Source organism: Gymnogyps californianus, chromosome 5, assembly GCF_018139145.2.
Source record: "Gymnogyps californianus isolate 813 chromosome 5, ASM1813914v2, whole genome shotgun sequence".
NCBI lineage: Eukaryota > Metazoa > Chordata > Aves > Accipitriformes > Cathartidae > Gymnogyps > Gymnogyps californianus.
The window spans coordinates 53303921-53328312 of record NC_059475.1 but is presented as its reverse complement, the minus strand read 5'-3'; the positions used below and the strand labels follow the sequence as shown (position 1 = coordinate 53328312).

The following is a 24392-nucleotide window of genomic DNA, read 5'->3' as shown; positions in this document are numbered from 1 at the left end:
TGGATAGGCAGCACCATGTTCTGTGGCAAGAAAAGACAAACTGAATATTACAATTATTTCCTTATGAAGTGAATAAAGAACAAAACAGGAAAACATCACAATGCTATTGTACCAATCTTAAATCTCAAATACACGTGCTTCTGGCCACTCATCTCAAAGACCAATGTAATAGCACTAGATAAGACACAGAGAAGTTAAACAGGAGTGATCAGAAACAATCAATAGGTTCTATGCAAGGGAAAGTGAATAGGACGTTCCTTCATGGAAAAGCGATGATTAAAGGTGCGTAGAGCATAAAATCAGTGGTATAAAGATGGCAATTCATTGTTTCTCAGAAGTGCAAAAGCTACATAGTAATTTGAAACAATATGAAACACTTTTTTTATACATGTTGTTTAATTGAATTGCTAAACTCATTGCTAGAGGATGCTTTGGTAATCGAAAGTATAGATAGGTTTAAAAAGGGATTAGACAAATATGTGGAGGATATGTCCATTGTTTGCTGTTGAATTCAATGGTCCAAAATGCTTTAACAACTGATTGTCAGAAATAAGGACCACTTTGTATTATCCTCTTTCTTACACTCTTTCTCTGAACAGTCACAACTGGTCACCGTACAGAATGCTGAAATAGATGGACCTTTGGTCTGACCAGTGTGGCAGTTCTTACAGTCTTGTGACAGACACTTTTTCTTTGACTGTGTTCAGTGTCATGCTGAGGCAACATCAGTTGAGCAATATGAGAAGTTCAGTATAAAAATAACATCCTTTTCAAAGTATTCTTTCCGTTTGTATCTACCACCCCTCTCCACTGTGGCAGGCATTGCCAGTAGCTAAAAATACACAAGCCCATAAATAACATCAGCGCCAATCACGTATGGCAGTGATCTGCTTGTACCATACTTGTTCACATCATTTCTGTTATCAGTTTTATGAATTCATAATTGGCAACTGCTTCCACCAAGTACTCTGGTAAAAGTATGGCATTGCCACATACACTGAAAACTAACAAAATTAGGCTTTGTTACATTAAAAGTAGAACTACAAATTCTTCAGTCAAAGACACCTCGCTAAGCACATTCTGCTATGAGGCCATTCTTAACAAAAAGAGGGATCAATTAAATGGTCTTCTGATCATTACCATAGGAGAATTACAAAGGGAGAAAGCCAGTTTTGAAACGGGTGGCTCCAAGACAAACTCAAACCAGTCCCTTTATACCCTTGCACTAGGTTAGTAGGCAGGAGGAGCAAACTTTGCAATGCAGATATATCTGCCAGTGCAAACACAGTATTTACTACATTCTTTTAAATGGCTATCTTTGTTTTGGGAGTACAAATTTATTTTCACAACATAACTACCTATAGGGTAAATCTACGATAGCTGTGATTATCCCAGAAGCATCGTGTATTTGTGATACAGTAGTATATATTACAACACTGAAGAGTGGCAGCATATGGGGGGAAATCAATTCACTACATTTCTCCAGTTCCAGTGACTGACTGCTGAACTGTGGCTACAGAAAGATCCAAAAGATGAAAATGGTTTTCCTCTCCTAAAAGAACTGCTGGTAAGAAAGCTAAGCAGCCGTTAGGTGCTGCCTAGGAATGGGTATAGAAAGGGAAGGACTTCCTACCTTGTGCATTCATTTTTGCAAAAGAACCAGGAGCATGTGTATACTTACGCACATGTTTATCTGAAGAAGTTGTCAACAACAGCCTACCAATTTCTATAGCGAGAATACATTGTGCAGAAATAAATCAACACGTGAAATCAGACACTAGATTGAAAAAGTGCATAAAATGAGTCTATTTTTAATGTATGCTGAAATATGCCTTTTGCTATTTAGGTTGAATAAATTAAACTGCTGCTTTCCATGTAACCCCATGACCTCCCCAGGCTTTTATTTTCAGTACAGTGTTCTGGAAAAAAAAAAAAAAAAAAAGAAATTTCCCTCAGGATCCCTAAGTTCTTCTACTATGAAAGATCTGAACTGAGATAGCTGGAGGCAAGAAACAGCACAGTTCCCAATTATTATACCATTCACTGTACTACTGTTAGAAAAGTACCATTTAATTGTCATTCCATAAACATCTCCTGTTTAAATGGCTGAAGATTTCTTTTGCTAACAAGTTTTTGTTTCATTTTGTCAAATGTGTGGTCTTGAGTTTAAACTATTATAAGACTGCATAATATGTCCTGTGTTTAAAATGCAACTGATTAACAGAACTTATATCTCATATTAAACTCGTATTTCTAATTTCGTTGCCTAAATAAGACATATACTCTGTTCGTGTCTTTGATTTAAACTTAAGACAAGTCTGTAAAAGTAACATATATGCTTAAGATTTCTAGGGTTCAGTCACAGTGGACTGAAAGCATCTGATGTCGTCTGAATATGGTTTCTGAGCAGTGTCAGGTAGAGCTGAGAGATCACTTGAAAATCCTGAGTCTGAAGGACCCAGTCAAGAAATTATGGCCATATATTAAATCACGTAATTCATATGAGTAGTAAGCACCTCTTGGCTCAGTTGTCACTGCTGAGGTGATGGCTAAGAATGAAAAAAAAAAAAAAAAGTTCTTTTTCTCTGAAGGACTTCCTGGGAACTGAAATATTTGATATAGATGAATGACTTGCTTTGATTTGTATGCTTTGGAGTTTAATACCATACCATTTATTCTGTTGTATTATCCTGACATTAAGAATAACTTTTTATCATCCTTTCTGCACAATAAATGTATACTTAATCTACATCCCTCTGTCTTATGGTGCGTTTATATGCAGGTAAACTACAGACCTGTATCTGAACAGAGAACAGGTATTCCACTTGGTGAAAACATTTATAATGCAGATCCCAGCAAACTAAGAAGGAAAAATTGTCGTGAGGATTCAAAAGTAAGTATTTTCTAATAATTTCATGGTTACTGAACATATCTTAAAATTAATTATTTTACCATCTTTTATTTCATACACAGTGTTCTTTGTTTTTCTGCAACGTACTTTAATAATCAGTATTTTGAAAAGCAGACTGCACAGACAGGACAGTTCAGTGGTGTGCTTACTGCAGCCTGTTTTCTTTCAGTTAAGACCTTTTAGTTACACACTATTGGAGGATACATATTTTTATATCAGGCTCTGAAGGATGTGATGGTGTAAAATTATGAATATTACATTAACAGAGAGGATAGACAGTGGGACAGAACAGGAATTGAAATATAAAATCAGGTAACTTCAATGTAAATGTTTAAATCATAGTCATTAATTAGGAAAGCACCTGTGCCAGAGTTTCCACTTCAAATCTATTCTCATGACCACTGGCAGAGGTACTGATAAGATGTCATGAGTTAAAATAGAAAGACAGGAGAGGATATCTGTAAATCTAGCTCTTTCCCTCCCAAAACACTGTTGTTAAAACAACTGGCATAGTGTGCCAGTCATGATAATTCTGAAATTGTAAGACATATAGGGAAAAAAATGGGGTTTTTATCAAAATTTTCAAATTGGACTTTTAGACAGATCTTTATTTTGTGTGTTAATAAACCTAAAAAGTTAACAGGTAGTTGACACCATACCAAGAAGTAGTAGGAGTTTTGTGGTTCCTCTGTGAAAATGTCATGTGGAATGTGCTCACAGGTTTTTTTTAACTCATTTCTGCCTCCCTGTGTTCCTGGCTTTTGCCTACACTACAGAAGGTTTCTAAACTCTAAAGATCTCCTCTTTATAGACACTTCCTAACAACCAAAGCACAGGTTCACTTTCTGCTTGTCCCAGGAAAGGGAAAGGCCCATTAGATGGCTTGTCACCATATTGTAAGTCTAAAGAAATAAAACCTTTTGCAATGAGATAAGCTGGGACTGACTGAAGGAAACCTCAGGTGAGCAGCTGGGCCATTCAGGCAGGGTTGGCTTTAGGCATAAATACAGAAAGCAGTTGCTTAGGCCAGAAATTCACGGGTGCAGCAGAGGAGCTTCCCCAAGAGCATCCTTCCCAAAGAGCTCCCTTAGTACCAGTAGGCTCTGGACTCACTGCCTATGCCTTTGGCCCCAGTATGCATCTGCCTTTATTCCTGCTTCCATACTACCAAAGGGAAAGGCCCATGCAAGTAGTGGTATTCTCTCCAGCAATGAAAAGTAGGAAGATGGCACAGAGGTTTGTCTTTCCCCTTGCCTTCCCTTCTCCTCCTTGGTTTGGGCAGGGGGAGTTGGATCTATCCAGTGCTGGTCTTTTTGGTTTCCGAAGAGTCTTTTAGGAATTTCAAACACAGTTCATTTTTCTTCCCTGATGGAACAATTTTCTGCTGGAAAATCCTGTCTCATCAAAACAAAGAATACCATCAACATTTTGACAGAAAATTACTGAAATTTTAAAAGGTCAGAATTTTTGGATGTAGTAATATTAGTGGAAACAATAAAGTACAAATGACATTTTTAAATCTGTCCTGGTTTTGGCTGGGATAGAGTTAATTTTTCTTCCTAATAGCTGGTACAGTGCTGTGTTTTGGATTTAGTGTGAGAATAATGTTGATAACACGCTGATGTTTTAGCTGTTGCTAAGTAGCGCTTATCTTAAGCCAAGGATTTTTCAGTTTCCCATGCTCTGCCAGCAAGCAGGTGTGCAAGAAGCTGGGAGGGAGCATGGCCAGGACAGCTGACCTGAACTAGCCAAAGGGGTATTCCATACCACAGACCATCATGCTCACTATATAAACTGGGGGGAGTTGGTCGGGAGGGGCGGATTGCTGCTCAGGCATCAGTCAGCAGGTGGTGAGCAATTGCATTGTGCATCACTTGTCTTTTCTTGGGTTTTATTTCTCCCTTTTTTTGGTTATATTCCTTTTCATTGCTATTGTTATTACTATTATTACTATATTTTTATTATTATTATTGTTAGTATTATATTTTATTTCACCTTAGTTATTAAACTGCTCTTATCTCAATCCATGAGTTTTACTTTTTTTCTGATTCTCCTCCCCATCCCACTAGGAGTGAGGAGGAGTGAGTGAGTGGCTGCGTGGTGCTTAGTTCCTGGCTGGGGTTAAACCATGACAAAATCTTAACAAAAGCATATTGTAAGTCTGAAAAACTTTTTTTTTTTTAAATATCAGATTCTTTAAAAAATCCCAAGATTTCAATATTTTTTCTAATTAGAAATGAAACAAGATTTTTGGCCTGATATCTGCTGGTATCTGACTTGTAGCAAATATTATTATTTTGAAATCATTTACACTATATAGAGATAGTTGCATTGGTTTACTCATAACTTCTTCTGTAAAGTCTTGTATTCAGGATTTAGTCAAGAGACTGAGCTAGAATCAGTTTTCATGGCCTTTCCACAGATTTCTGAATTGTATAAAAATTGTGCTAACAAGTCATCTCGAGCTGAATGCAACTGTACCTCGGCTGAGAAATTGCCTTCACTTTCAGCTTTCTCAGACTGTCCAGAGAAGGTAAGAAATAAAGCAGAAGTATCAAAATTATTGTCTCTAAGCTAAATTCTGGTACTTGGCCAGACACCCAACCAGTATTAGAGTAAGAACTGCTCAAGGAAAATTGTGCTCGAATTGGACTATAAAGGAGACATTCCAAACCACCACTAAGGCTTGAAAGGCTTAATGAATGCCTGAAATAACCAGAGCAGGTTGTCCTTTAAATGTAGCCACATAACAATATACAACTTAAATTTCAGGTTCTAAGAATGAAGTATCCAGTTGCAATGCTTCTAATCCATTTCCAATTTAAGCATTTCAGGTCTATTAGAAATCTGTCATTTCCTTATTTTGTCACAGTTACTGAAGTCAACCAAAGGACAGGCTGGGAAGTCAAAAGTAAGGATAATTTGAAATTATAGAACAATTTTGACCCCAATGAGTCCATGGCAAAACCCAGTAATTTCAGTGAAACCAGGAATCATGATCTTTAAAAGTCATTGCATAATAACAGAAGCCAGGAATCTCTCTATTACTCTAAGAAAAGCATCCCTTTTCCCCATACTGTTACTTTTCTTGCGTCCATGCCTTCACCAGAGTTTGTGGTTACAGTGCGTTGTCTATACAGTTATTTTGCAATATTATCAGGAATCTTTTCCCCCTTGCCACTCCTCATGCCTCCAAAGAGGCTAGACTGAACTAAATGACGAGGCTGTGTGCAGGAATACCCAAAAAGTCACTTCCTGGGAAAACTGAGAACAGCATTTGCAATGTGAAGAAGAAAGGGCACTATACATGGGATAAACCAGAGGCTGATACCTGCCGATTGACAGCAGAAGGCTTTCAAGGCAGTATAAGACAGGAAGGAGAAGGATAGTAAAAAACACTGAGAATGTATTTGTTTTGAGGAGGGAACCAAGTTGTGTAGGACCTTGCAAGTGTAGAGATTAGTCTTATAGCAGGGGACATGGTAAAGCAGAGATTTCAAACTAGTGATAGGCATGAGCAGAATGGCAGGTGAGAACATAACCTGAGCACAAATCATTTGGGTGTGCTGAAAGGAATCAGGAGAAATGCAGTAAAGATATAGAAAGAGGGCAGCTGCATGAGTAAAGGAGGGAGATGAGCACGATTGGATCCATGGTTTCCTAGGTGAGAAGGTCAGTGAAGGGATTTAGTGCTGGTCCCTGTGATATATAAAAGGTAACAGGAAAGCATAAATCATAATCCCAATGATTTGGGATTATGAGAAGTGAGAAGCACAGAGGAAAGCAGGAAGGGATCAAGGCTGCAGCTTTACTGACTGGAATTAGTCTTGTTTTCCTTTATCTCTAGTTGCCCTAGAATTCTCTCATGCCTGCAGAGCACTGTAGGATTTTTAGGTGATCAGGGCTCTAGGGTGGCAGTGTCTCCAGTTTCAGGGGACATCAACAAATGCCTATTGGCAGCTGGCAATTCTGTTATCCCCATACATATGCATTAACTTGAATGGCTATGGTACCACATATTTGAAGTACTAGAGAAGGTGTTGAAATCGGTGAGCCTCAAACACCTATAGAGGCTAACAAAAATCGGAAAACCCCAAAAGTCTAATAGGCAACAAATGGAAGTGAGGAAAAAATCAGGCCCACAAATTTTCCATGCACTGCTGCAAGAATGTGAAGAATGCATCTGACACCTCCTGCTGCTGTTTATATACTATGTTCACCAAATGAGTGGGGGTTTAGATTGTTTATCCAGCTTCCCCTCCAGCACTGGACTCCCTAGAGCATGACCCCACACAGCTTTCATAGCATCCTGAGCCAGCTGCTGACCCAAAGATACAAGTCCATGGCTACTGAAATGTCTCAGTCAGAAAGAACAGCACCTACAGCTGCCTGCAAGGAATTTGGGCTTGTTTTGTAAGGGGTCTCAAGACTGCCCAGCACTGATGGTGCTCGATCAGATTGAGCTGGAGCCTATGAATGACGACTCAGGTATGGACCCTGCATGAAACCCATGGGTTTTTATTCTCTTTCTTGTGAAGCTTCACTTTATGTATTTGGACAATCTCTCACAGTCAGCAGCTTGCTCTACTGCTCTTTGAGCATTGTATTAGAGACAAGATTCCAAACAATCCCCAACGCCTCTGTCAGTGGTGAATGTAATCTGTCACCTAATGGGAGACAGGGCTCAGTGCCTCACAGGAATCAGTTAGGGGAAAAGTTAGAACAAAAAAAAGAAATTAACTAATTCTTTTTCCCTATCTGTCTGTGAAACCAAAAACTACATTAGGTGCATTTAATACATCTGGGGAAAATAAAAGTTGAAAATATTTTTGAAGTGTTTTTTTTTTTAAATTTTACAGGTATCGATGAAGCACCAGGAATGTTAAAAATAAAAGACTATTCAGGAAAAATACTCCAGACTACTGTATATAATCCAGAGTCTAAGTTCTTAAACATATCTGTAAGTTTTATAATTTCAAATTAAACTAAATATTATGACCAGAAATGAGTATAAACCACAGTTCCAGAACTAAACACCATTTACCTTTAAGGCAGTTTTGATATGAATTGAAATATCTTTTCAACAACACATTTATAATTTGGGCCCATCTCTAGATGGGATAAATTGGGGTTTATATTTTATGCATCATGTAATCTTTTAAGGTGGTAGTCCCAGAGACAATGAAGGAAACTTGATGAGTCTTTTGTGTATGAACCTTTGGAATAAGTTGCTTTAGACATCTTGGTAAAAATCTTGCCTTTTTTAACTAACCAGTTTATTCTATACACCGTCACCTAGATTTTTTGCCTTAGAAATATCACTTATTAACCTGTGTGATCATATTGACATATAGATTTTAGAAGAATAAGTATGCCTTATTTGAATGAATTGAATTATAGTAGTTGATTTGGAACCCCTTAAACACCTCTATGGAAGCTGTCTTCTCCTGATGCACTGCCTTATGGGAATTACAGTCTGGGGCCATATCATCTGTTTAGAGCTGGGCTGTGATGATGAGACTACATCTCCTGTGGCGGAATGTGGCCCTGCTGCCCAAACTAGGAAACTGCACTTTTATTTCGATCTGACTCATAAGGAAACCTTTCTTCTTGATCAAGAAGAAACAAAATATGTAAAGAAAACAGTGACCCAGCTTTCGGTCTGCTTGATAGCAGACCTTTTGTGAGCACCAGAATGCAAAAAGTACCCACCACTAGACAAAATCGTTAGTCAACTGAATGTCCTTACTCAAATCTTGCTTGATTGCTTTTAAGAGCAGGGTAGGTATGTTCCTTCCTAGCCTTACTTTTGCTTGATTTTATATTCAAAATTCATCAATTCTTATGGAACTGATTGAAAATGGTGTCAAATGTTTCTGCTCAGCAAAGCCTACATTTTGTTTAAATTTTTTTTCTGCAAAACAAAGAATCCATCAATGACGATGACGATTTCTTTTAAAAGGGATCTAGGCTTTTCCATTTCAAAGTATCAACTATTCTTGGACTTTCCCATTGTCACCCGTCCGATGAATTTCAGGTACCATAAATAGACTGTAATTTATGTCATTTATAGTCACTATATGTCATTATGTCACTATAATTGAGTGTTATTTAAAAATAACAATCATACCATTTCACATGAAAAACAAATGAGTTAAATCAAAAGCTTCACTTCTGCAAGTCCAACCTCAACTCTTTTGTTGATCAGCGTCCTGATCACATATTTGGCCATTTGCAGAATCAGTTTCCCTCGAATATTGTGTTATAGCTTTCTAAACATGGTAAGCTGGATCCATTTTGGTCAAATTGAAACTCCATATAGACTGCGCCTGCCAGTTACACAGAGATCTGGAACCCCTGCAACTCTGGTCTTGTCCCCGGGGCCTGTCATGGCTCTTGACATACCTATTCTTGGTGCGCATCTCTAACGGGACACAATCAGCACGAGGATTGCTGAGTAACTCCCACTCAGGCTCCAGCCCTCTGCCTGCCTGCAGAGAAGTTTCCAATAAAAGGTACTGCTGGCCTGTGACCCTTGTGACCCCACAGAGGTTCACACTGACCTTCATCAGTATATATTATTTGTTAAGATGATGTTTATTGATAGCCAGAAAGTGCTTTTAAAAGGTCATTATCATTATCTTTGTTTTTCAGCTGGAAAATGATAACACACAAAGATCCGTACTGGGGTTTGGGGCTTCCATGAATCAATGTTTTATAAAAAAATAGACGTAGATACAGCCCTTAGCCCAAAACACCTATAGTCAAAGAAAATGCAAAAAAGGTAGAATAAGGAACTAATGAAACTAATTCTAGCTCAGCTTTTTATTTACAAAATACCACGTTGCCATAACACAATTGATACCTACTATGTAAAAACATCTTTTTTGATATTCCATCACTGAAATTGCTTTCCTGTGGTGACCATCCACCTTCCACCTTGCAACCTAGTGATTTTGTTCTGAAATACTGAAGCAGGACAAAATTTCTGCTGAGCTCCCAGATTGTTTGCATCTGAGAGGAAAAGACCATACTCTTCTACCTCTGTGCTGAGAATAATTTAGGTTTTTTATTAGAAATAATAAATTCAATGCATTAAAACTTTGATATAGAATTTTAGTAATAATTGAATAACAGATATTTTAAATGTTTTCTGTTTCAGATTTATGTTGATGATGCTGTGACCTTTTCTGAAAAACATTTTATTTGATATCAGCAATTGTATTATTAGTAGGCATTATCTTTGCAGCATCTCTGAGACAAAATTATGATGGAATCATAAAGAACAAAGAAACATAAATTCAGGGGGAACAACAAAGGACCACCATTACAAACTTCAAATACTGCAACTGCTACTCCTGCCTCAGTGGAGGAGCAGTGTTTTCAAATTACATACAAGAAGGTACCCAAAAGATAAATTATTTCTTTCCCTGCATGTTTATTGAACCTCTTACAGATGCTTTATGTTAAAAGTAGCTCCTGATTTGATAATATATTGCTAATCTTCTGAAATTTTTATTTTTACTTACGTAAATTCTCCATTAGAATTTGAGTTATCATTCCCAAATTGTTTTTGAAATCTCCAGAAAGTATATGTTTACAAGATTTTTTATGCAGAAGATTTCAGAAAATGTAAAGAATTCTCTTCTCACCATACGGTTTAGGCAGTATTAAACACAAACAAACAGGTAGAACTGAGATATATTCTTATAGATTATAGATTCTCTCATGATCATTTTCTCAGCTTCTGTCACCAATGAAAGCCGTAAACCTCATAAATAAATCCTGCATGTTAATTAGTTTAGACAATTGTCAGTGAAAATTTAATAACTATTAAGTAATTTCTATACAGTGACAAGCTGCACTGATGATTAATGAAATGGTGTGCACTTACACTGTCTTTGGTAGCAATGTCCAAGTGTGCTCTTAGTCGTATTTATTTAGGACTATTTATTAGTTCTGTTTATTTAGTCCTATTGGCATGCATCAGACCGCTGCAGAGCAGAGGCCTTAGGGCCCTGCAGCATGTGTAACTGCATTCACACTACACTTCAACACACCGGGGCGTGAAAGCTGCCATACCCCCTTTGCACCTCACTGCTACAGACCTTACTAGCACCCGCACCATTCCCAACCTTGCTCCTGCACATCTGCTGATAATCCCCACATGCCACTAATGCCTTTGCCCTTCAGTCACAGAAAGTCTCTGACTTAAGAGCTCTGCTTTGAGGCTATCCACGCTCCCTGCAAGAGAGCCTGGTAGTAGCTTAGTACATTGGAGTAGTGCGTTGGACTTCAGCATCCATGCCACCTTGCAGCAGAGCATTCCGTCACTTTCTTCAATGAGGTATAAAAAAAGACCTCTTTTTCTTGTTTTGACCGTCCCACCCACTCACTGGACTTCTTCCTCCTCAGTTCTCGTACCGGAGAAGACATTAAACAACTGACCCTTGCTGACTTTCTTCATGCCTTTCAAGATGTTACAGGCATCTGCCACATCCTAATTCTGGCATAAGCCAGAAAGGAGCCAACATGTATGGAAAATCAGGGGACTAGGCTGGGAATGTAGAGTCAGGAGAATTTCGGTGTGACTATTGAGGCACCCCCATTCCAAAACAATTTAGGTTGTTATTTCTAGGTGACAATAAGAGCAAAAATTTCAGTTTTGCATTTGGTCTACTTAGCTTCACTTTTGGCTAAAGAAGAGATGCAATGTGAGGACAGTGCACATTTACCTCCCTAAATGCCTAGCCTCTGTTACTGCAGAGCTCATCCACAGACTACAGAGCTTGGGTCTCAGGTTCTCACCTCTGCTTCATTAGCTTCATATGCAAAATGGAAGATACTAGAGCTGACTTAGATAATTAGTAAAGTAATCTCTCTAGTAGTTGGATGTACTCCCAATCTGCCTGCTATTCATATCACCTAGTTGCAACTTGTATCACAATCGTTCCTGCTCTGTGCAAGTCTCGAATTATTTGCATTTTTAAGGCCATCATTGTCACGAACACTGAAGTGAGTCATAACTTTTAAAATTGAAAAAATAAGCCTATATTTGAGTTGCTGTCGGTACAATGGCTGACTCTAAAACACTTCCTTCAAAAAATTCATCTTCCTTCTTTTTTCCCTGAACATTTTTTCAGATTTCTGACATTTTTTTACATTTATTACATTTTATTACATACAGAAGTATTGTCAGTTTCACCAGCTTTTGTCCAGGAACCTGATCCTAAGTTTACACAGGTCCAGTCCAGTCATCCCAGATGACTGTTCTAATTAAAGTATCAACCTACTGAGACTGTGTGTGTGAGTGTGTATGGATGAGTGTCTATCTGTCTGCATGCATGTGCCGCTGTCTTGCTCTGGCTCTGACAATGTTCCACAAACTGGAAACAGCTTTAACAGTTCCCACACTCACCTCAGGATGTGCCTAAGGTAATGAGGAATTTATTTTAATGAGAGTATTGCTTTGCTTAGTAATTTTTTAGGTGATTAGGTAGATACACAATAGGAAAATGGGGCTAGTTTTTTTCTCTTCTGGATTTCTGGTGGACCTTCAAAGCTTCTTGGAGACAAGGTTATGACATGGATCACATACTTCCTGCCTCTCTATCCATCATTTTCTCAAAAGATCACCAACCATATGGATCTAAGAGAAGCCTGTTGCAGTCTGAGTAAGAGACAAAAGTACCAGAAATCTTGTAAAACAAACAAACAAACAAACAAAAGGATACATGGGAGCAAAACTTAGCAATAGGAAGTCTGCCATAGAAAAAGGAAAAAAGTACTCGACTTCTTACTAAAAAGGTTTACAAATACAGTCAACAGGCACAATAATAAATGTAAAAATAGAAATACGCATTGCATAGGGACAGCTAACATAATTCAGATGTCTCAGAGTTCCCCTCTCAGAAAAAGCGGAATTTTCATTATTGGATGAATAAATGACCCAGACATGTTCTCTGCATCCAACAGCTTCAGCAGTGCTTTGAAACTCTTCAGTCTTTGATGATGGGGCCTACATATTTAGATAAAGTGTAGCATTTTCAGAGAGGCATACAGGAATTCAAAACAAATAAAACCTTTGCACAACCATGCAGTTGCACAGAATTCTTAGAAGGAAGCTCTGCTTGGAAGAGTAGGATCTTTTCAGCACTATGAAAATTAAGACGACAATATGGGTTGAAAGAAAAGAGATGACATTTCTGTTGAGGGGATTCATATGCACATTATGTAGGAGGAAGAGTCACAGAATTTTAACTGCTGACCTACACAGGTTCAGGTTTGTGGTTCAGGTACAAGAACAGGGCTACTGCTTCTAGGGGATCTGCGGCAGGATGTGAAAACTGAGCAGCGGCATCTGAGACATGATTCATAGGGTATGCTGCAAAACAGTGCACGCTGCAGGAATCCGAGCTGTTGAAGTGCAACAAATGGATCTGCAAAAAAATAAAGTTCTTCAGAGCAGTCCTTTCTGACCCTTTTCAATTTCTTAAAATCTGTTAACAGGGAGGACACCAGAATTATAGAACATAGCATTAAACCTACTTTTAGTCCTGATGTTACATTCTTCCAGAGCTTGCTAGCTTAAAATAGACCCAAAAGGTATTAGATCTTATAGACACATGACATAGACACTAGCATGATATAAGAAGTTTCTGTTGGCTTGCTTGTTTACTATGCAGCCTAGCTTCTTTCAGGGCTGCCTTACTACTCATTCCCATAGGTGTGACCTTGTATTTGGCTGTATCTGAATGGTCCCATTTAGGAGGTGTAAGTCAGAGCACAACCAGGCCATCCCTAGCTGACCATGGTGCCCCCCACCCTGGCTGCCTGAGCTGCTCATCCATCAGCTCTTGAATCAACACTGTTTACAGCTCAGAATTTTAAGTTAAAGTGTCATTGTTTGCCTTAAAAATGCAGTGATGACTGGGAGGTGCTTACAAGCTGACAGACATTTGTAAAGCCGGAGTAAGCCAGAAGCAGCTGCCAGTAACCTTTCCAGCTGTCCCAGGCTAAGCCATTCCTTCTCCTCCATCAGAGCCTTCAGTAGGTGAACCTGTCTGTTTCTGACCACTCTGTCCTCAGCCGTACATATAATTCTTCCAGGCTCTCTGAGTCATACACAGTTTTTATTCACAGAGATTTTACATTGACTTTCTAATCATTACTACAAACCCTAAATAGCATCAGTCCTACTCTTGATTTCTGCATAATCGTCTAGAATCATTTCCACTGATCGATAACTCCTTTTGAGGTATGCCGGTCACCTCATACCTGACCCATGCAGCGCGAGCTTTCTTCATAGAATACAATGTTGACTTTCCAGAAGAATACCCGAGAACTATCCAAGTATATCATATCTGCACCATTATCCTTACGAGCAACTTTATAATTTAACAAGAAATTAAACAATTTTTTCCATAAAGCCACATCAGCCACTACTGCTATATTCCCATCTTGTAATTCCTTATTGCATCCTGTATCAGCATTTATTGTCTGTGATTGATGGCAGATAAATCAGTCTATTATTATCTGTGTTCTCACTTGTCTGATTTGAATATTTAGTCAGTCTTCATGTCTTGCAGAATTTCTGCAATAATTTAAGCTTTATTAAAAATTAATATGGTTTCATGCTTCCTGAGATCACACATGCAGACTCCTTTAGGACTCTCGGATTCAAGTTGTTTAGGACCTGTATACTTTAAAATGTTCCTCTCCAAGAAAAGTTGTTCAATATCCTTCTTAACAATGACCAGGAAGGCACTTAGTCATCAGATGATACAAATACATCATACGTTCTTTCAAGTATAGGACAAATTTATTTATTAAACAGTTCTACTTTTTTGTATCAATATCAACATTTTTTAAAAATCTAGATATAATAGGCCTATAATAGTGTTAAGATTTAGCAAACTTGAGCTGTTCCTAAAACTACCAACCATGTATATTCCTTGATGTTCTCATCCATTTTTCTATGCTTTACAACTTGCAATGATTGCTAGGTTTGCCTTTTTTCTACTTCTTGTATGTATTTATTTCAAACTCCTGTGTTCACTTCCCCACTAAACTAGAAACGCATTTTTCTGAATCGCCCCTCTTTCTTGATCACAGTATCCTGACTTCTTTATAGACGTCGTCTTCTGTATAGACTCCCTCTACTTTGATACAGTTTTTCTATGTAATTTTTCTTTTCACTCAGTCAGTCATTTTCCACAGCTGTTTTGGGAACAAGTTGAAATATATCTCTTGGGAACAGGACAACATAGCCAGTGTCCGTGTGTGTGTATACAGTATGGATTGTAACCTTGTTTGCACATACTGAATGTAGCCATATCTAAATACTCAGGCAAGCACTGACTTTCATTCTAGCAATTATCTTTACCACCATAAAGTCTGAAGTTGTTAGTTTCCCTAATATGATTTTTTTTGGTCAGAAAATAATTAGCTAGGAGTTTTAGGAACTCTAATAATGCTTTAGTGCATAGCTCCAAGTTATGTGTCTGATCTGAAGTTCCTCATAATAACAATGTAATTTTCTTTCCCAAAATTATGAGCAGATATTGAAAGAAAAAGTTATCTTGTTCTTTAGTCTTGACTGCTGTGCAAGAGGCCCTCACTGGTAAACCCAGTTTAGGCTTATTCCTATTACATTGATCCATATGCAGTTACTTTCCTATGAATAGAAGTAGTTTAAAACTGTATTCAATACTCCATTTCCTCATTTATTACTCAATTCCTGGTGGGCCAAAACCTCTGCTAGGGCAACGTCCTTTATTATTTACAGGAACTAAGGGAGCCTAACCTTTTAACTCAGTTAAGAATGGCCTCTCACAATCCCTGAAGGTATTTCCTTCTGGACACAGGCCGTCAAACCTCTGGAAATGGAGAGAAGGAACTGAGGTGTGACCTGACACACTTTTGCCTTCTAACTCATGACTCTAAGAAAAATAAACTGAGTGGTTTTTTCTTTCACATCTGCTTTCCAGCATGGGAAGTTGCCCTCAATGCCCAACCTTTCTTCTGGAATCACTGGGGTGGAAACGTTTGAAAAAAATAAAACCCCTTGCCAAATATAATAAGAATTGGGATAAAACCTGACAAATGGGCACTACTGTTGGGCTAAGCATTGTTCAGACTGATATCAAAATAATACAAGGCCAATTAAAAGAAGCTGAACCCAAAATTTTCATAAAGCAAACTATGCAAACTGAAATCTGATTGAACTTCTTGTTTTCAATTCACAAAAAAAACCTGAAAGAATCAAAACTGCAGTGAACAGTAGTCTATACTTAATCTAATGGCCACAAGAGGGTACAATTTGTAAATTGTAAATGAGTGTAACAGTCTCACGGAGGTTTCTCTAAGTGACATCAAACTTTTTTGAAGTCACAAAAATCCACCTCCAGAACCGCCTAAGAGAAATTCTGGCACAGCACCTCCCCAGGCGCATCCCTTGGGGGCTGCACAGGTTGCCAAACAAAGGCGACGAGCGCCTTTCTGTGCACGTGCTGGTGACGGTTTCCCTTCATCAGGGCCCATAATCTGCAGTTCTCAGACAACTGAATCTTTCCAAACCTTTCGTTGCATTAGCCAAGAACACCGTACTAAGAACAACTGAGCACAACATACCTTCAGCTACATTATGGGCGCCCAAACAATACTCTTGAAGGCATTTGTATTCTTAACCAGTCCTTAGGCATCAGAGCCAGGCCTGATAGCAAAGGCCAAATGGCTTCATCTGAACACATCAGGAAACTGGGTATCAATTCTGGAGCCGGACACTGTCTTTCTCATGGGGCAAGTGAAATAGAAGATGGAGAAAGGAAAACAGTGCTTGACGGGAGGCTTACTCGCGACATGTAATTAATTCTGGGGTAAAAGCTTGTAATCTGTGGTTTTGGCTCAAACCAGCCCCAGTATAACTCACTTTGACAAACAAATATCAATGCTTGTTTGAAAGTATAAAATAAATTGATCCAATTGAGTATATAAATTGCAATGAGCTCACATGTACATAGCATACCTAGAATATACTCTGAAATGGACTCTCTCATGCAGTGGTGTATCTGTGGGGTCCCAAATGCACTCGTGTTTTTGCATATTTTAGGGAAATCTGTCAAACATATGTTCAGATGTTGGCAGCAGTAGCAAAAGCAGAGACTCAACAGCTTCTGTTTGTTACTGCAATTGTTAGATCCTGTCTCTGTCTATGGAGATCCAACAGCCGCTCAGCCAGAAGCTGTTTAACTTTTGCATCACTCAGCAATGTGTGACAGGGAAAAAAGAAAGAAAAAAAAAAACCTTTTGCGAGAGGACCGGTCCAGTTGTGCTCGCAAAACAAAGACACCGCGAAACACAGTCCCAGGTGCAACCCGGGGAGGTGAGGGGCGGGAGCAGCTCCCCGAGGTCTCCTCTGCGGTGGGACCCGGGGCCGCGCGTTTGCCCCCCCTGCGCACACCGGCGGCTGCCGGCGGACGCCGCCTCGCCGCCGCGGTACCTGTCACCTCCCGGCCCCGGCAGCACCGGCCAGGTCCGAGCCGCCGCGCAGAGCGCGGGAAGCGCCGCCGCCGGGCGCGGCAGGCAGCGGGGGCAGCCGGCGCTGACCCCCGCGCCGCCGGCCTGTGCCGCGCCGCCCCTCCGCTTCCTGGGCCCGCGGTAACGGCCCGGCCGGGGCCCCACGCGTGTCTCGCCCGCGCAGATCCGAGAGCGATCCTGGCAGGGCGCTGCGTGGGGGCGGTGCTGGGCGCGGTGCAGGGCACGCTGCGGTGCGGCAGGGCTGCCGGTGCTGCGTGGGGCTGCCAGGAGCGCGTGGGGCCCAGCGGCGCGTGCCCGCCCGTGGGCGCGGAGTGCGCCCCCAGCCCGCTGCCCGCTCCGGGGCGGCTGGCCCTTTAAATGCTGGCGGGCGGCCCGTGCTGCCGCTGGCTGGGAGACCCCGCGCCTCCAGTGAGAGGTGAAACCAAGATGGCGGCCGCGCAGTGACTGAGACGAGCCGGTGTGAGCCGGGCTGGACGGGCCGCGCTGCACTGCGCCGTCGCCGCTCGCCTCCTCCGCAGGGCAGGGCGCCTCTCTGCCGGCCGGGCTGCTGAGTACCTGGAGCGCAGCCACGTCGCAGGGCGCGCTGAGGAGTCGGGACTGAGCCGCCGCAGCACCGGGAGGAGGAGGAGGAGGAAGAAGAGGAAGAAGAATATGGCGGCGGAGTCGGGCTGGGAGTGAAGCAGCCGCCTGCAACGGGAGCCCATGGGGAAGACGGGGCGCTGAGCCCGCCCGCCCGCTTCATCCCGCCCCGGGACAGGCAGTGCCCGCAGGCCGCGGCCAGCCCCGGCGGGAAGGAGGGCGGCTCCTCGAAGCCCCGCGCTGACGAACGGCGAGCGAGGGGCTTCGGGCCTGGGCAGCTGCTGCACAATAGAGCCGAGCTCCAGGCCGGGGCGAGCGGCCCCTCTCCCGCTTGCCTCCCCCCGCCTGCTTCACCCCGGCCTCGCCAGCCTCCCGCCTGCTTCCCTCGCCAGGGCCCCGGCCTCCAGGGTCGCCGGCTCCTGTCACGCCGGGCCGGCTGCCCGTTGCTGCCCGTGCCATCTGCTGTCCACCGCTGCTTCCACTCCTGTGGATCCACTTCTCCTCCAGTATCTCTTCTTCACCGCCTCTCCTGCCTGCCCTTCACTCTGCAAAGAGCCTTTCTCCTCTCTGCAGCTCTCCCCTGCGTAGGCTTACTCGCCTTTTGTGCAGGGCCTGACTGTGCCGGGAGCAGCTCCCCTTTCACATCTTCACCCCTTTTCTTGTTCCCCCTCTTCCCCTGCGCTTCCCAATCCTCTGTTACCCTCGATAATGAGGATCCCGTTGGAGAACTGAAGAGGAGTAAGAAGAGCTTGCTTGGCGTGCCCGTGTGGGGCTGCTACCTTCTTTCCTGCTCCCCTCCTTTGAGGGGGGCCTAGCCCCCGACCAGCCTCCTGCTCCTCCAGCAATTGCAAGCCAGAGTGGTGGCTGTGGTGTGGCAGGCGGCAGGATGACTGACACCCGGCGGAGGGTGAAGGTTTACACGCTAAATGAGGACCGCCAGTGGGATGATCGAGGCACAGGGCATGTGTCCTCTTGCTACGTGGAGAGGCTCAAGGGCATGTCCCTGCTAGTCAGGGCAGAGAGTGATGGTAAGTGTTTATGTCTGAAGGTACAATCTTTCCTCATCCTATCCAGAAAAGGAACTGGGCTTAGCTTTGTGTCTGTTGCCTTAATGTTTTGCTGCATAATTCAAATGTGATTCCTAAAAGCAAGTAGGTGCTAACCATAGTTCATTTGTGGTAGGTCAAGGGAAAGAAATGGAAGATTGCCATCGAGTGCAAGCATAGTAGGCACTTGGTTCATAGTGAATACACAGTGTTGCATACAAAGTACGTTCAGGTCTTGTAGATCTTGTATAGGTTTGGTTATCTAGTGATGTATTGCTAGATGCCCACTGCATTCCAGTTTCAAAACTGATCATTGTGATATATTCCCCTTTAGATATTTCTGGAAACAATCCCCTTGTGAAAGGAGTTGTTCAAAACTTAGATCATGTTTTTTAGTATAAGTTTTTCAAAGGTCATTGGATGGCTAACACCTTTTTTTTTTCCCTCCCCCCTTTTCTTTGGTAGCAAGAATTATGCAAGACATTCTAAAAGCCATCAATAGTTATCAGAGTACGGTTGTTATAGTAGTAAAGACAATGCAATGGACAGAACAGCATTTTCAGAGATGCTTTTTTTTATGGAATGGTAGTTCTCAGTCCTTCAGCAGTTCTAGATCTTCCTGTAAATAAATTTTAAACGGTGCATTATCAACTTCCTTCACATTTTCTGACAACATATGACAATAGTATAGGTTGAGTAGTAATATCTACCCCTCTAGCTACATGTTTGGGCTAGTCTTGATTATTCGTTAAGTGAGTTCATGACTGCTATGATCAGAGTAGATTTTAAAATGTATACTTTGCAATATCTAGCATGTACCACTTTGCTAGTAAAGTCTGTCAGTGCGTGACTTATTACTTCATTAGATATATAGCTACTGTATCTAGTGACCTGTAGATCTAGTTGTAGCTTGTGACTGTCAACAGACCTTGTAATTTTCTTTATTTGGCTTGTTAATTGTAGGCACTAGGATAAAAGCAACTTGAGAATCATTAATTCCTACTGTTTGAGAAAGTTCTGACAAACTACAATAATCTCTACAGCAAAGATCATAAACTGATATGGAGGAATCAAACTTTGATCTGAGCAGGATTTTGATAATTAAGCTTCTGATAAGCATGAATCTCAGAGTTTTGTAGTTTCTTGATTATACTTTAAAAAGTTAAATTGATACTTGATTTTCTTTATTTTACACGGAAGAACATGCATTTATAGTTTGGCCAACTTCATAGTGTAAGAGAAAACATTCAAAATGGAAATAGACTTAGTTTAATTTCAGCATGAGGGAGGGAGGTAAAAAGAAGGTTGTCACTAAATTTTTAGGCTTATCTTTACAGTATATTTTGTTGTAGATACAGTCCTTTCTGTCTACATGGCTGCTGTGCTCATGTTTAAAAACTGTCATGTCTTCTATACACTAAACAATTTCCTGATTTTTTTTTTTTATTCTTTTTAGAAAAGAAAGCAAAAGAACTGCAGTTCATAACCTGCTTGTGAAGAAGTAGCCCATTCAAATTGAAATCCCTTTATTGACTTTTAGTGGGATATGTATGCTTAAGACTGATTAGAACCTGAATCGGACTGTTGTTGCCAGCTTATTTGTTGTAAATGAACATCTGTAAGGAGGAAAATACAAATTGGTGTAAATAATCCCAAAACAAAGACGAAGTCATTAGTTTGTGTTGCATAGCTAAGATACTCTAATCAAAGCTCAAACTTATTAATTGTGCCTAATACACAGAAGTATATTTAATAGGATACACACATTAGACTTCTCTCAAACAGCATACGTGTACTTCAAGAGTATTGAATAATATACAGAGCTTAGGTTCTTAATTTAGTAGGTAGTATCAGTCCTGGGTAAATGTGCACTCTATTAATAGGCTAGTTTTTCTAACTTGCTTGTGAAAACACCACATAAAATTGGATTTATATTTTGTTTACTCCCAGTGTCCATTGTTTGTGGACTAATTTTGAAGGCAAATATAGTAATTTTTACATGTGAGCAAATGGTTTAGAAAAAGGTAACGCCAGGCTTGTGTTTTAGGTACTATGCAATTTGTGTGTTCCCTTGCGTGCTTTTTTAACTAAATGAAGTAGTTGACTGTGATTTTTTTTTTTTTTTTTTTTTTTGCCTAGTTATCAAAAACATACAAGTACTAGGAACCTGACCTAAACACTATTTGCCTCCATGTTTCCATTGCGTTCTTGTATTGTCTTTGTCAGCTCCTCCTCTTTCCACAATGAAACTTCTTCCTTCCTCCTTTTCTAAACCACCTTTTCCTAGCGCTTGAGCTGAGATTCATCCTGTGCACGCTGGCATGTTCTTACTGACTTACTCCAGGAAGCTGACTGAAAGCCTCGGGATCTGCCTGAAGTTGAAGGCTCCCTTTCCTGAGTGGGGGAGGCTGTGGGGGATGTTAGCAGTAGTTCCTGCTGTGTGTGGGAAATTCCCACTCCTGTTAAAGGGCCAGTTCGGCTGTGCGGAGAGCAACAGCAGAACTACCAGAGGTTCATTTGGCTGACCATGTGGGCTAGCACATAGTTCAGTCTTTTGATTGTGCAGCTGTGACTTGGTGTAGTTCCATAGCTGCTTTACAAGTGGTTGAGATTTTATGGCAGGGTCAGGGTGTTCAGATAAGGGAGCTACAATCAGTATGCCAGGTCCAAGGTAAGCTATCATCTGGAACTGGAGCAATAAGAACTGAATAAAAGTGCAATTTTTTTTTTTGTCTGTAGGAGTGTTTTTTTTTCCTTGGGTTGGTGTTTTTTTAATACCATCTTAAAAGAAAAGATTTAGAGCAGATGAGTGATTTGTGTTGCTATCTGAGATGTCTAATGCTCCCAGGCACTGAACTTTACAAGTCATTGCAGGCAATTTGGAGTAATCTGTTATAGTACAGCAGTATCATAAACTGCTTTCAGATCAGCTATATTGTGCTTTGAAACAGGGAACTGTATTTTTTTTTTTACACTTAAACAACTGTTAACTTTTTTACTTAAAACCCTGAAAAGTTTCTCTGCGTGATTCCTAGTTGCAGTGTATTCTACTAGAATTGCAGTAGAGCAATAGCGAACTCTTCTTACAAACGATCACCTTCCACGTGAGTTTCTGTGTGTAATCAGAAGCCTTTGATTTCTTACCTGTTTCTCACGTGGTATTTTAGGCTGCTGTGGCCTGCCTCATTCTTAAAATGTCTATGTGCTTCTAGATTTTCACTGCATGGTTTCAGATTGCTTTTTTTGTTCTGAGCCCAGATGACTGAAGTGACCTCTAAAATGAACTTTTCTGTTCAACTAACTTGGGTTAATTTGAAGGCTTAAACTTCTAATTAAAGCTTACTAGTCCTGTAACTGAACTTTTTGACAAGCCAAAGTGAACTCCCCCATTGGAGGCCATATTTGCCAGCTATCTTTTAGGAACTATCTATCTAATCACTTTTATTCAGAAGTTGTAGTTTGCCACTTCTGAATTCTATGTTAATGATTTCTGCCACAGGGCAGGCATCTGCATCCCGCTGTTTCTTTAGACTAGATATCAGTAACCCCGTAATATTGGCAGAAGGCTTTGTGGCCTAAGCTTGCTTTACCTTGCTCAAACTTGAAGGATTAATTTTATTTATTTTTAGGAAAGCAACACAGAAAATTTTGTGGTTATGTACTTACCTCAGGTTAAAATGAAAAAAACATGGGGGGGGGGGCAATTGTTTTTGTTTGTTTCTTTTCTCCTGGTTCTCACCTCTCCTTAATGTTTGGGTTTAACCCTTCAGAAATGCATTAGACTGAGGAATAGTCTCTTGCAAATGCAGAGCGCATTCTTGGACCTTGGTTTGAGCTGTTTCCTAATTTTCTGTGGATTGGTTTCTGTGATTCAGTAGCAGCAGAACTGATTGCAGAACTTAAACCTCTGTGTGCCTCTTGCAAAAAACAGCTCTTGAATTGAAATTCTGATGTAAACATAAACATGTTTATACTGGTGAGGGGTAACGAGCGACACTGTACCTTTTCTGCTTTTGAGGAAGGATCCACATAGCAGTTTGATGGGAGAGGAGCAGTATTCCGTATCAGCAGGTCTCCTCCGTATGCATATATGTAAACAAGTCTGCAGATTTGTTGTTTAAGACTATTGGATTGGGATATTTGATGTTCTCTAAATATCTTTGAAAATAGCGTTGTGTATCTGTATGTAATCTCTTTTGAGCAAGTCTATCCCTATACATGCATTCCTTTCACAGCACAGAATGGTGATGGTATACTAACAAAAAACCCCAGCTGTGCTATATTGCATTACAGTGGCAAATAACAGAATTCTGCAAATCGATGTTTTCTTCTTTATAGGTGGTTTCAGATGTTACTTTCTGGCACCAATGTTGTGCAGTTACCTTTACAAATTCATTCAAGGCTATAATTTAGAAAATAACTAGATCTGCATAATTTTGGAGGGTTTGTTAAAACCATAGCTTGTATTAAGGTGAGTTTTCAGGTCTTACCTAACTTTGAATAGAGTCATTGGGTCAATGAAGATGAAATTTTGTTGGTGTATTTTTATAAAGTAGACTGGATAGTCTTAACGTACTCTACGATAGTACCAAGAGAAAAATACCTACAAAGTAATTGCTTATGACAAATGCAAGAGTAAGCATCTTGAACTGTATTTAGGAAAGAATACTGATATTGACTTTGAATGGAGAAGAACTTTCTTTGTGGTATGTTCAATTTCTGTAACCTTTTTCTAAAGAATATATTTGTGTTACAGATATCTGTTACTGTTGCCTGGTTCCCAGAAGCAAGTAACAGAGACCTAAGACTGCCTTGTACCAGGAAGGGGCCCCATTCTGTAAAACTTACTGTATGTAAATAAACTCACTGAACTAACTAGTAGAATAGTCACTGATTCTGAGTCGTTGAACACTTTTTGGGGAACAAATTGCACAAATGGAGCATCAGATTCTCCAGAAGGATGATTTTGGGGCAGTTATACGTTATAAAGCACAGTTTATGCTTCAGTATGTTTCTATTTCCGAATTCATGTTTTTCTAGTTATTGTCTGGAATGGTGAGGAATAAGTTGAATCATGTGGTAATGAGAAGCAAGTCAAGCCTTATAAGGCTTGATTTGTCTTTCCTGCAAGCGTCAGGTTTAGTAGAGAAGAAGAAATGCTCTTTTGTGGTAAGTCTCCTAAAGAGGTCATTCTCTAGTGCCTGCTTCTAGCCTGGAAGATGAAATGTCTGCATTCAATTGTCTTCAAGATTATTTTTTTTAATAGTATTTTGTCAAACATGGCTTTCAAGTTATGTATGATATTCTGCTAATTTCAG

The 24392-nt window shown here is 40.5% G+C and overlaps 1 protein-coding gene across 6 annotated transcripts in view; it reads left to right on the top strand.

Annotated features, from left to right (window-relative positions):
• Window positions 1–18326: 18326 nt before the first annotated feature.
• The window catches only part of PPP4R3A (protein phosphatase 4 regulatory subunit 3A), a 45538-nt gene continuing 39472 nt past the window's right edge, over window positions 18327–24392 (top strand). For 5 of the 6 annotated variants that reach the window (XM_050897074.1, XM_050897070.1, XM_050897069.1 and 2 more), the window contains exon 1: window positions 18327–19056. In XM_050897074.1, coding sequence (XP_050753031.1) covers window positions 18915–19056 — 142 coding nt within the window. In that variant the 5' untranslated portion in view covers window positions 18327–18914. The remainder of the gene's footprint in view (window positions 19057–24392) is intronic. The other variant, XM_050897073.1, reaches the window with a different exon arrangement.